At 38.5% G+C, this 13,976-nt stretch overlaps 1 protein-coding gene across 1 annotated transcript; it reads right to left on the reverse strand.

The window, feature by feature from the left end:
• Positions 1-110: 110 nt before the first annotated feature.
• On the reverse strand, positions 111-13,216 carry stx18 (syntaxin 18). Its single transcript, XM_046866097.1, has 11 exons — positions 13,024-13,216; positions 6,675-6,742; positions 5,277-5,392; positions 5,013-5,090; positions 2,935-3,001; positions 2,753-2,838; positions 2,480-2,562; positions 2,320-2,378; positions 1,374-1,443; positions 1,195-1,275; positions 111-706 (listed from the first exon to the last, which is right to left on the reverse strand). The coding sequence occupies exons 1-11, from the start codon at positions 13,198-13,200 to the stop codon at positions 611-613; spliced, it is 981 nt and encodes a 326-aa protein (XP_046722053.1). The 5' UTR covers positions 13,201-13,216; the 3' UTR covers positions 111-610.
• Positions 13,217-13,976: the final 760 nt, after the last annotated feature.

Genomic DNA, 13,976 nt, shown 5'->3' on the forward strand with positions numbered 1-13,976 from the left:
ATGTGAGATTGCAGAATGGGAAGAAGGAAAGCTCACTGTTCCATTACGGTTCGTTAACTCCATTAAATTGCATCTAGGCAGGTCTAAAAGGTCCGATACCATTTTTTGGGGGGGGGGGACAATGCGAGAAACTGGGGAACCCAGAAAAAACACAAAAGAACATGAGGAGTAAATCAAAAACTTCAAACAGTAAGTAATGTTGACCTGTGAATGGAGCCGTTACCCTGAAGCAATAATGTGGCAGTGTAAGTTTAAAAATTCACAGAATTGAATTTATAATTTAGTACATTTTAATTTAGATTAGCGATTGTCTTTAATCTATTTTTTTTAGAAAAAAAAAAGTTAAGCGCAAAGGGGGGACGACGACAAAAGAGGGGGAAAGACATGAATAGACAACTATGACAAAACACATATATACGTATATACGTATATATACACAAAATATCTTGAAGGTCCTCTTTTCTGGATGAGCCCAGTGCACAATGCCCCGCCCCACCCACTCCCACACTTGTGCATTACACACAAATCACTGTGTCCTATTTAGCGTCTTGGTGGTGTTACAGTCCCATATGGCATCACATCCTGCTGTAAGGTGATGCATTTCCAATAATTAGCTGTCATACCAGTCCAGGAAGAGCAGAGAGAAGGAGCACATGACCAGGAAGAAGAGGATCCAAACGCGGAAACCCGCATTATTCTTAATTGCCTAAAGGATGAAGGAGAAAACTTTACAATTGTGCAATTCTTAACAATATGCAACATTTATCATACTTTATTTGGGGTTATATGAGGTTTATAAGTTTAATCCTGAATTGAGGCCAATACACAACGATATTCACTCAAATAAAACACTGCAAGCTTATCATAATATATCTGCTGTACACAGGATACACATAATATCAAGTATAACTAATGTGATCATGTCATGAAAGCTGCTTTGTCTCTACGTAGGATTACACATGGACAGTATCTCACAAAAGTGAGTACACTCCTCACATTTCAGCAACTGTTGACAACAAGTGACTGCAGCTGTATGTCGTGTAAATGTGCAAAGCCATATGTCATATTCATCATGTTCATGTCTGTTTGACCGGACCATACAAATTGGTGTTATCTTGTATTAAAGCAGTTTAAATTTCGTGCTTTGAGTACAGTTCTCTCTGAGGATTTAAGAATTGTACGAGTGTTACTCACCTCTCGAATATCTTCATTGCCTTCTTTCACATTTTCTGTTGCTCCAACAACCAACTGGTGAATATTATCAATTTCTACCTCCTACACCAAACACGAAAAAAAACAACATAATTCTATTTTCCAGACAGCTCATGCACCCACGTATGCATTTAGTCTCTTAGTCACTCTGTCACACACACCTGCTGCAGAACTTTCTCAGCAAAAATCTCCTGCAGCCGAGAGATCTCCACCACCTTACCTTCAATATGCCTGTAAACAAACACATGTACATACAAGGATCAATAAAATATACTCTTTCTTTACTCCTGCCTACAATGACATTTTGTTCCCTTTTAGCGTTTAGGCATTTACTTTAACGTTATCCAGGTAGTGCCTGCAAAGTTTCTGCAAAAAAAAAAAAACAGGAATCTGTGTGTAGTTTGGTCTGGCTAGAAAGTATGCAGAGTCTAAGGTTATTGACCATACTAAAGCACATAGTCTCCTGCTAAAACAAGCATTATAAATTAGCTGTTTCCATCCTGAGGCCCACAAGCTGCTGCCCCCTTTTTAGATCGTCCTTCTGTTCCTCTTGGGCCTTTCATGTATATTTGGTCCCATATGGACTCCTGCCATCCTGAATCTTCCCCGCCATCCTGATCTCCATACCGCCTCCTTTCTTCCAGATTCCTCACTTACCATCTTGAGCATTCCATACAGATTGTCCTCCTGCTATCTTAAGCCATCTTGTCTGGCCCGTTTCAGATCCTACTCCTGCCCTCTAGATCCTACTCTTGCTACCCGAACCTTAAATCTTCAACAGACGGCTGCAATCCTGAGCCTTTCCTCCAGAACATATTCTTAGAACATAAAGTTCTGCCTATTGTTGATATTGTTTATGCTGTCTTAAGCCTTTTTATGTAGATCCTAATTCTTCAATTCAGATCATGAATTTCAGACACTACTCTTCATCCTGCAGGATCCATATAGCCACCAGATCCTACTCCTGCCATCTTGAGCCTTCAATCCTGATCCTCCAGTTCCTACCAAGATTACTCTTGCTGATCAACTATATAATAAAAACTGTTATAATGGAATACATTCTGTTATGGTGCATGAAACTGTTACACAGCAACACGTGTGTCTTACCTTACTTCATCCACCAGGCTATTCATCTCACTCACCAGCCTCTGATTCTCCTGCTCAAACTGGACAAAAAGATACATACATAAATGAGTAAGAGTTACACAAAGTGTGTGTGTGTGTGTGTGTGTGTGTGTGTGTGTGTGTGTGCATATAATATACATACCATCTGAATTTCCTCAGGTGAAAGCTCGTCCTCCACTCGGCTGTCCTCCCACAAATCAACACCACCATCACACGTTGGCTTCTCTACAACCATGAATATGCAAAAGAGAATTACAGTAGAATTACCACGGCACTTTCGAATTCTCTATACTGATTGGTTAGAAGGTGTTGATTAAACCAAAACAGCTAAAAAAGTACAGATTTACTACTAAGACATAAGTACTTATACATTTTCGGTTCTTCAAAAGGAATCTATTTGTTTTAAACGACTTACCGCTGCTTTCGTCCGGTACGGTTCTCTCAGTGTCTTCGCTCTGAGGTTTTCCCACTTTCATTTTCTGTTCTGGTTCCAAACGAGACCTGAAAAACGCACACCGCATGCACACAAGGATTTCAAATGGTCTTCTGGCGATAGTGTAAGCAATAAAGCTGTCATGATTGTGATGAGAGACTCACAGTCTCTTCTTATCCACCACTCGCTTCACACGGATCGCTCTTTGCTCCGAGTACAGCTTACATACGCCTGCAAAAACACACAAACCCACATGCTCAATATTATTAGTATTATTATTTACATTGCATCTTGAAAGTATTCACTGCACTTCACTTTTTCCACATTTTGGTATGTTACAGCCTTATTTCAAAATGGATTGAATACATTATTTTCCCTAAAATTCTACAAATAATACCCCATAATGGCAACATGAAAGAAGTTTGTTAATCCATTTTAGATTAAGGCTGTAACATAGCAAAATGTGGAAAAAAATAAATACTTTCTGAATTGTTAGTACTGAAATTGAAGACCAGAGAAATAACGTTTTTATATAGATTATTACACGGAGACCATGTGGCTGGACACACACACAACAGCTTGTAAGCTTGAAAGAAATCGTTAACCCCTAGACATTCTAGAAATAAATGCATTGTAGTGGGTCTGCTAGAAATTGGGTTGGAAGAGAAGGAAAGGTTTAAACAAGGAAAAACTCAGATAAGATCAACAGGTCGTAAAAACCCTCTAATTGAACGGATTCTCCCTGACACCTGATACCCATTATTTACACTTCCAAATTACCGAATGTCTTAACTCAAGCGTAGGGTTAGAAATACAGTGGACCTTTATACAAGTGTTATTTTACACTGTGCCATGGGGACCCCTGGAGGTGAGAACAAGTAAAGGGACATGGCAGAAACTATGATCTCTTTGCAGACGCATGCTTTCATCACACTAGTTGACTGATAGTGGATTTTACCAAAACCTATAGCTAGGTTGGATCATACTTGTTGATAACCGATTAATCAACCAATAGTTTTTAAAATGGATACTGGATATAAAAAAAAATAAAAAATAACACTCAAAAAAGTACTGAAAAAAAAATATGTAAAAAACTCTCTGAATCATGGAAATGTACTCAATTATATAAATATGAATGTATTAAATATAAATGTTTAAGTAATACATATAATGTAGCACTCTCCGTGCAGCGCACAGCCTCCTGCAAGAAATCAGCGATTCGCCTCATAATGACAATGGACCGGAAAAACTATTGATATGGATATTTGCCGACAACTGATAATTCCTATTAGTATCAACTATCGCTGCAAAAAACGATTAATTGGTCAAACTCTATTGGTCACATGGGTCATATGGTTTTTATTTACTCATAAAACAGTTAAACACTCACTGACTCTTCTTTGTGACTATGCATGCTGAATAAGGTATATTTAACCACTAGGCCCATTAAACAGATGAGTCTCTACATGATGTTAATTTCAATCAAACATGGCAACTACATGCTTAACTCTCAAGAAGTCTTCTGTTCTTCACTAATGTGAGAAATCGCCATTTGGACTTCATAGGACAAGAAGCCTTGGAGAACAAGGCATCCTAACTGCAAAATGTCTGAGGAACAATGACCTCTTAATAAGCAAAGGAGGACAATAAAGTGGACAATAAAAGATATCTAGAAGACATTCTAGTGGTTTATATGATCATTTTAGCTGCGCAAAAAGTCCTTTGGAATCCTAGTGGCCTAGTGTGTTGTATTGCCCCTCTGGAAATACCACTGGGTAGACGTAGGAAATGCGAGCGGGCAAAGTCTCACCACAGAAAGATTTGCACAGGAAGGAAGAGCAATAAAATCTGGTACTGACACTGATACTTTCCCCACACAAGATTACATGGAATCGGCTAACTGAGACGACAAGGGTACTCGAAATATAAAACATACCAGACAAATCTGTCACAAGAGAATGACTCAAGACCCAATATGCCATAAACTATGACCAAGTGTTTTTGTCCCAAATCAATACATTGTTTAACAAACAAATACTTTACAGTGTATAGGATGATTTTGGTTCAGACAGGTTCAACACTGGCATTGTGTGTTGTAATGTGTTACTAGTCTACCATTAGTCTGCCCTGAAGTGAATGTTGGGACGGCAAAATAACGTGGTCAGTTAGGTAGCGGTCATGTCCCAAAAAGTAATCTAATAATAATAAATAAAAAAAACAGATGACATGCATTGTGTGGTACCTTTAAGGTAGACTTGTATTAAATCCAGTACAGCCCCACGATGCTCCTTCATTTGAACAGAGACCACCGTTTTCTCTGCTGTAAAAACACACACACACACACACACAGGACCCCTTTCAATATTAAACATACATTTTTGATAAGAATATGGAGCAAGAAAGATATAATAATAAGCAAACTTCTGCACAATACTCATTCCTTTGTTGCTATACTAGTGTGTGTGTGTGTGTGTGTGTGTGTGTGTGTGTGTTCGTGCATGTTTACCTTCAGCTCTCAGCTGTTTAATGGCATCTGAACATGTTCTCATGAAGATCTGAGCATCCTGATCAATCTGGTCTCTCTCACAATCGGTCATACGAGTCACATCTGACGAAAGTAAACTACACACAAAAACACAATTAAGTCAAATCAAAAAGTAAACCATTTAAAATAAGGGTGAAACAGTACACGTGAACGGATCTAAAATTTTCAGCACAGGACTTTTGGCTTGGTATATATGTACCGTATGCAATCGTTTTTACGCGTGGAACATTATATTTATAATCGGAGTTCCTTCAGGAACGTATTAAGTCACGGACCGCAAGTGCGTTTATTCTCCGCCTCGTGCATTTTTTATTTATTATTATTAAACTTGAAAACATACACAACAATGCCAGGGGTATAAAAAAAAAAAACTAGTCACTGTGGCTACTCACTCTTTACTGGTAATACGATTTTATTTTGTGTGTACATGAAAACAGTAAAGAATCCATAGCGCTGGATGGATTCTTTAGCGTTTTGGGTCCAGCTTCAAGAATTTCTCTTAAAAGAAAAGAAAAAAAAAACAAAAGAACAAAAATTCCACATATTGAGGGAGTGAATGAATGAAGGATGGAAGGAATAAAAACACTTGTATTAAATACTAACATCAATAAATATTAAATATAAAACACACACACACACACGCATCTGTATGATTACTCAATTTCATCAATATAATAAAAAAGAAAAGTGTATTGCATTCATTTATTCTATTCTTTTTTAATAAAATATTATTTTATACATTATTTAACCAAGCAGGCATTTTGTTTTAAATTGTTTTAAAAATGTAAACTGCTCAAATGTTGATCACAAAGGTTAGTAATATTAAACTGCTTTAATAAAACAATGACAAGCTCATTTTATGTCTTGCATTTTTTCCCCCTAACCGTACCGAAATTGAACCAAATCAACGTATGCATCGAATCGTGAATTTTGTGAGTTACACGTCTAATTGGAAACTAAATGGGGTAAAAATCCCAGACTTTTGACACTGTTGGCAGATTGCACTCCCATTTGGTGTTTTATTTTTTTTTTATCATTTTTTAAGAAATTCTAATTCTCATTTATAATTTCATCTCATATTCCTCTTTGATCTACGTTCATTTGGGGGAAGGAGGGTAGGTGTGCTTGAAGACTTTCAAGGACTTTAGTGTGGAAAATAAACATTCGCCTCAAAGTGCTGTGTGTTAAATAATGACTAATCACTAGAATTGCTTGAAAAATACTGTTATAAGTAAAGGTATTTGTGTGGGTTAGGGACAAACTCGTGACTTGTGCTCTGTACTTTCAAAAGAGCTGCTCCTGAGGAACAACAAACCAGTCGCATGAAGTTCACACCTGCACCTGGGATTTCAGGCTCACCTGCCGGTGTTCACATAGTCCTTTCTATGCTGCAGCAGGAAATCCTTTAGTTTGGTGATGTTGGAGATCTGAAGACAGAAAAAAAACCAGAAGGATTAAGTGCTACACTTAAATAAGCAAGTGTTTTAGCTGCATAATAGCTCAATTAAACTAAATCACCTACTATTCTAGCTAGATGTTATTTATTATCAGTAATATCAATGAAATTAATTTGGTTTAGGTTGTCTTCACTGTTGATTTGCATGGTGTGCCCAGTATAGTCAAGTTGCTACAAATATGTACATATATTGCAACAGTGGAGCAACGGCAATTAAATACTTTCCATTTATTTTGATTTAACAAGAAAAAAAAAACATTTGCAATGCAATGCTTTATGAAAAAATTCGATTGTGAGGAATCATAGATCACACAAATGAAGCCCCCTCCTTACTCAGTGTGCAATGAAGGATCGCTCAGTATTCAAAGTCTCTTACACTCTCTCACATTCACATACACTCAAGCACACACACACACACACACACACACAGAGCTATGTTCAGCAAGACCCAATTTGACAGCTGACAGCAGGATTATTTACAGAGCTCAGTGTGTCAGTGTTTAACAGCCATAATCACAGCGTTTACTGAATTACTGCACCACCTCAACGACTCCAATTACCCACTAACACCGACACTGTGACTGTGTGTGTGTGTGTGTGTGTGTGTGTGTGTGTGTGTGTGTGTGTGTCTTACCCTACATGTCAGCTTTTAAGTATGTGCTTACAACATCACAATTTCAAATAAGGCGGAAAATTTATAAATCCCTCCAACCATTTTTTTGTAACATATACATCGACCGATTTTACCGCCAGGATCGTACTTGCCGATAACTGTAATCAACTAATAGCTTCTCAAATGAATACTGGATAAAAAAATAAAAAATAAACATTAATTCTCTTTCTGGGGCCGCTCTTGGGCTGTATAACACAACCCGGAAAAACTATCAGTACTATTTTTGCAATAGCTGATTAATCGGCAAAACCAATTTATTGGTCCACCTCTAATATTGTGTAAGTTATACATGTGCATGTAACATGTATAACAAGTTACATTGTTCCCAACTGCATCATTTTACCTTTAGTAAGGTAGATTTGTGGTAAAATTGTTTACCACAATGCAATACAATTCTCCATTCTGATTGGTCTGATTACTGAAAGGGAAAAATTACAATACATTGACGTGAGGAAAATGTGTGGTGGTTAAAAAATAAAAATAAATTAAAAAAGTTGCTGTTACTTGGTTACTGGTTACACTGGCTGTATAAGTGTACACACCCCTAAACCAATACATTTTGCTTGTAAACCAGCTCTTTATCTTCTAAGGTAAAAATCTACCAATTAAATAAATCTTGATTGGACAATTTATTCCACTCTTGCTCCCAATTTATTAGGATCTCCTGTGCTTTTTAAAGTTTTTGGCAAGATTTATTCCAAAGCACTGCTCATCTATTTTCTCAAGACTTTCCTTTGCAGACCTGGATTTCTGCTTTGTCTCCACACTGGAAAGTAAAAAAATAAATCTTCGTCTTTAACAATCTGATAATCTGATATATTAAACATGAGAAAACAACTAATGTATATCATTTTCCCCGGTGTCACTAAAACTTGCTAAATTAACAGCATTATTTAGACCTTTTACATAGAAAGTATATAAAACATCAGTAGGTTCTGCTATTCTTATATTGTCTTCAATGAGAAAGACAATATAAGTTTGGTAGGAAAATAGGGGGGAAAAAAAACTCAAAAGAAGCGAAAAGGCAGTAGAGGGAGAACGAGACCAGGAAGGGGGTGAGAGAAGAGAAAGGCAAAAAAAAAAAAAAAAGGTAACAGTGGAAAAAGAGACTGAAAAACACTTACTCAGATTGCAATTGTGTGTAAAATAACTAAACACGGTGTCGACTTGCTAAGGGCTATAACTGCTTCAATAATAGAGAATAATCTCAGCTTTAATTGCCTTTTTCATCACAGCCTGCGATCATCATGGGAGTGAAAAGGAGAAACAGAACCCGATGTTCAGCGCAATCTCATTTCTTCACATCGATGCAAAATAAAGTGCACAGTTTGTACCTGAGGACATTTCAAAACATCCACAAGAGAAAAAGAATACTGTGTGCCAACTCACACAAACCATTTACTAATTTATTAATATTCAATGCTTACAGATCAATTCTCATGCAGAGAGGTGTGTCTGTCTATCTGTCTGTCTCTCTCTCTCACACAAACATTTTTTTTTCATTCCACTCAGGACTTTTTTTTTTTATTCAATCAGCTCAAGAATCCTGTGTTGTTTTGCTCATTGAGAACAACCAATTATTCTTGTGGGGACATTCGGTTGATATAAAACAAGCCCCCAGACACAGACACACAGTAAGGCAGCTCAGACTGGTGGGCGTCTTGTCCCCTGTGTGTGTCTGATTCCCACAGCTCAGCGTGAGGTCACCGGGATCAATTGCACCAGTAATTTAAGTCTCTAAAGAGCAAAGTAATACTAAACAGACCGTGTGTGTGTGCGTGTGTGTGTGTGTGTTGGGGGGCTGAAGGAGACAGTCTGCCTGGCTGCATTTAATCTCATCATCAGGGACCCCCACTTTACCTCTCGGCCTCTCTCTCTCTCTCTCTCTCCCTCGCTCTCTTTCTCTTTCGCACACACGATTTTATCTTTACATGAAAAACAAATGTGCTGAAACGGTTTTGCTTGACAAAGTATTACAAAGACTTTCTTTCAATTCCATTTACTGTAGTTTATTTAATAAAGAATGTCTGTGTGCCCCTGTCTGTTTATTTTTACCTCTTCATTTGTTTCTGTACAACTGTCTCTGACTTTTCTCATGGCTGCCACCGATGCCTTGCTGGCCACATAAAGGTGCTTTATACTCATCACGTGTACATTGTGAAATTCTTTCTTTAGTAACCAAGAGCGAATGCTTATGCATTTGTACACCAACGCATATTTCTTTCATGTCCAAATACATTTTTTGAGTACACTTTTATACATAAATACCCAGAATCAGGGTTTTATATAATTTTAATAAGCAAAACATCTAATAAAAATCGATATTTTTTTATCCGATTCTTCTTCTTCTTCTCGCTTCTCATAGTTATATTTTATTTAGTTTGGCCTACATACTATATACACATACATCCTTTATTTGTCCTGATGCTGAATTAATTTGGGGCCAATCAGATGCCTCAATGATGGTACTGCATGATAAATAAGTATCTGCCTGTATTTCTAGGCATTGAGGACACCATTAATCCTGGCTCAATCTCCAAAACCCTCAAATGCAGCCCCAAACTAGCAAGGAACCTCCACCATGCTTCACTGTTGCCTTCAGATGCTTATTATCGTAACACTCTCCAGCCCTTCAGCAAACAAGCTAGTTTTTTGCTACAGACAAATATTTCAAATTTTGACTTCCATTTTTCTTCACCCTGGTTCCTACATTTTTATGATTAATCGAGGGCTGTCAAAATCAATGCGTAAATTTTTTTTTTTTAACCTGCGATTAATGCAGCACACATTTCTTATCATTTTTAATTATAATAAAATATAAATAAATAGAAAAGAGGCTAAATTAAATCCTTAAACACAGCACACATTTATTTCTTTTCTTTACTCAGATATAAAAAATGCAAATGATTGACAGTCTTTATTTATTTATAGATACACATACATACATACATCATCTTCTTTCGGCTTCTCCCATTAGGGGGCGCCACAGCGGATCATCCGTCTCCATCCCCCCTGTCCTCTACATCTGCCTCTTTTAACCCAACTACCTGCATGTCTCCCCTCACCACATCCATAAACCTCCTCATTGGCCTTCCTCTTTTCGTCCTTCCTGGTGGCTCCATCCTCAGCATTCTCCTACTGATATACCCCATGTCCTTCCTCTGCACATGTCCAAACCATCTCAATCACACCTCCCTCACCTTGTCTCCAAAACGTCCTACATGCGCTGTCCCTCTAATAAACTCATTTCTTATCCTGTACATCCTCATCACTCCCAACAAAAACCTCAACATCTTCAGCTCTGCTACGTCCAGCTCTGCCTCCTGTCTTTTACTCAATGCCACTGTCTCTAAACCACACAACTTACCGTGTTAGTGGCCCGAGCAGCCCCTTTAAGAAGGTAGTGGATGTTGGTAAAACATGTGACCGAGACATCTTGACATGCATTAAGAGTGAGTCATAGACAGATGTGAATCCGGTAATTTTCCAAAATAAAACATCGTTTCGAAATCAGATTAATGAACCAGAAATAATGTAAGTTATGTATTGTTTTGTGTGGCCCGGTAACAATTGACCCACGGACTGGTGCCGGTCCGCAGCCCGGGGGTTGGGGACCACTGCCCTAACACACTCTCTATTACTGTGCACCGTTGACCCCAGGTACCTGAACTCCTCCACTTCTTTACCTTCTCTCCCTGCAACCACACCACTCCAATGCCCTCCCTCTCATTCACACACATGTACTCTGTCTTACTCATACTGACTTTCTTTCCCCTTCTCTCCAGCATGTACCTCCACCTCTACAGGCTCTTCTCAAGCTATGCACCAAACTCTCACCAAAATATCATCCGCAAATGTCATAGTCCAGGGAGACTCCTGTCTGACCTCATCCGTCAACCCGTCCATCACCACTGCAAACAGAAAAGGGCTCAGGGCTGATCCTTGATGCAGTTCAACCTCCGCCTTGAACCAATCTGTCGTTTCTACTGCACACTTCACTGCTGTCACACTGTCCTCATACATGTCCTGCACCACCCTCACATACTTCTCTGACACACCTGACTTCCTCATACAATACCACAATTCCTCTCTCGGCACCCTGTCATACGCTTTTCTAAATCCACAAACACACAATGCAACTCCTTCTGACCTTCTCTATACTTTTGCATCAACATTCTCAAAGCAAATAACGCATCTGCGGTGCTCTTCCTCAGCATAAAACCATACTGCTGCTCACAGATGGTCACCTCTTCTCTCAGCCTGACTTCTACTACTCTTTCACACACTTAATGGTGTGACTGATCAACTTAATTCCTCTGTAGTTACTGCGGGTCTGCACATCCCCCTTATTCTTAAAGATCGGTGTGCTGCATGATTCATCGTATCACAATCGCGATGTCGGCTTGTGCTAATATATGACGGCAAATGTTGAGATTTAATGAAATGAATAAGTGCATGTGTGGACACATTTTCTGAGAACAGATTGCAGATTTTCCGTGCCGCTAACAAAACAAGAAAGACCAGATAGTAGTCTCAGATAGTATTGTGGCATGTGTGGTCACGTGACTTTCCGGTGTGCAGCACGGAGACCGGTTGAAGATGGATGCCAAGCAGACCAAAGTAACGCTACCTCTGTTATATGGCGATGTTTTAGCTGTAATTACCAACACTGAACAGAGAGAGGAACTGTGCAAGATTTACTCAATAAAAGTTGCTACATTACGTGGCAATGTGACTAATCTGTATCAGATCTCACTGGTTGGTATAAAGATGACATGCGACGGCTCAACAGCTAGAGCTTTCTTTTATTTTCATTCACTTTTTCCCCGCCGCTTTCCTCATACGTACAGACAACCGTCACGATGAACCGCTGATAACCTCAGAAAAACTGAATGAATGAATGAATGGACATGCAGTTTGTCACCCAAATGAACATTTACACTGAAATAAAACTCATGTAGTGCATTGACAGTGTGTGGTTTTGGAAAACTTTTCTGGAAAATACAAATGACACCATCGACTGCAATTTAGTCAGCAGGGCAGGCCGATACATCGATATAATAAATATTGCGATAAATGATTTTGCAATACACTTTTCGTTAATACCGTTGGTATGGTGTTTTTTTTCCACTGTTTTGTCTACTTTTATGATATAATCACATGCTGTGCGTTTTAGAAACGTCAAAAGGTATCAGCTTTACTGCTTAGTGTAATGTTTGTCAGGGTTCTGAGATAATAGTCTCTCGATCATGTTTTAGGACATGATTATTTGTGCAACTGACCTCAAAGGAAATCAAATCCAGCTCTAGAGAGACCACTTTGCAATTAAGCACAAGGAATAATAATAATAATAACAACAATAAGATGATGATGATGATGAACAATAAATCTTTAGGTAGACTACAATCATTATTATTGTAATCTCTGTAGTAGCATGTGTTTTATTTCTTTAAGACTCTTTAAGACTGTGTCACAAGCAGAACTCTAGGACTTTTCCTGCTCCTGCAACACAATCCCCTCTGCCCTCCTGCATCAGCGAGGCTAAGCTACTTTAGCATTCAGCACATTGAACTTCTCACCACTTCCTTGGCTTTGCTGGAAAAGCCGTTTTTCGGTCGGTTTCTCCGCAGGAGTTCGTCCTTTGCGGTCTCTTGTCCTACGCCTAACGCCTTGTTGCGCGTCTTCACTGTTTTCACGCTCGCCCTGAACAGCAGCGTGATGTCCACCGCCATCGCCGCCACAGCACATACACACATCAACACAGACACGTCACCGGTGCCACGTCATATTACCGCGACAATGGTGCAGCTCTGCACTGAATAATAAACCGGGTTATGAGACCGAAGAAAAACAAGCAAAGATTATTTCATGCATAATAATCTGATATTAAGTCATTAATTGTAAATTAATTAACTGTTGCTGACAGGAAAGTTACAACATGTTTCATAAATGTCGACAAGCGGCCACAAGAGGGCGCGTTTCAAATGCGTTCGAGGCCCCTCGTTAGACTTTAAGTAAAACTCTTTATGCTGATATTATGAATGTGGTTATGATTTGGGGGGCTAATAATTATCTGATGTCGCTCGGTGGACGCTATCAGCATAGTTACACAATATTATTTCATTATTTTAAACAAAGAGTAGCCACGTTTTATTATTCAGTCAAAGTCAAATTGAGGCAAAATTAAAGCAGCACATCTTGGACTCCAAGTTCCAGAATGCATTGTAGCTTTATAACACTAACACTACTTATCAATTCATCTTCTTACCTATATTGTGCACTAAAAGTATAATTACCATTTTTGTGAAGAGTGTGCAATAAGTACCTGGACATTCTTACACTTTATTTTACAGAAAAGAACACACTGGTACACACACTGTCACTGTAAACAAATTTCTCTTTACATTTCAGGAGTTCTTCAATCATTATTCCTTCAAGAGTTTACAATCACAATTATTTATATTTAGTTGTGGGCAATATCAGCTGAAAATATGTGTCCACCAATCCACAATGTACCAGAAGTAGTAAACCC

The sequence above is a fragment of the Silurus meridionalis genome, chromosome 14 (assembly GCF_014805685.1).
Source record: "Silurus meridionalis isolate SWU-2019-XX chromosome 14, ASM1480568v1, whole genome shotgun sequence".
In the NCBI taxonomy this organism is placed as follows: Eukaryota; Metazoa; Chordata; class Actinopteri; order Siluriformes; family Siluridae; genus Silurus; species Silurus meridionalis.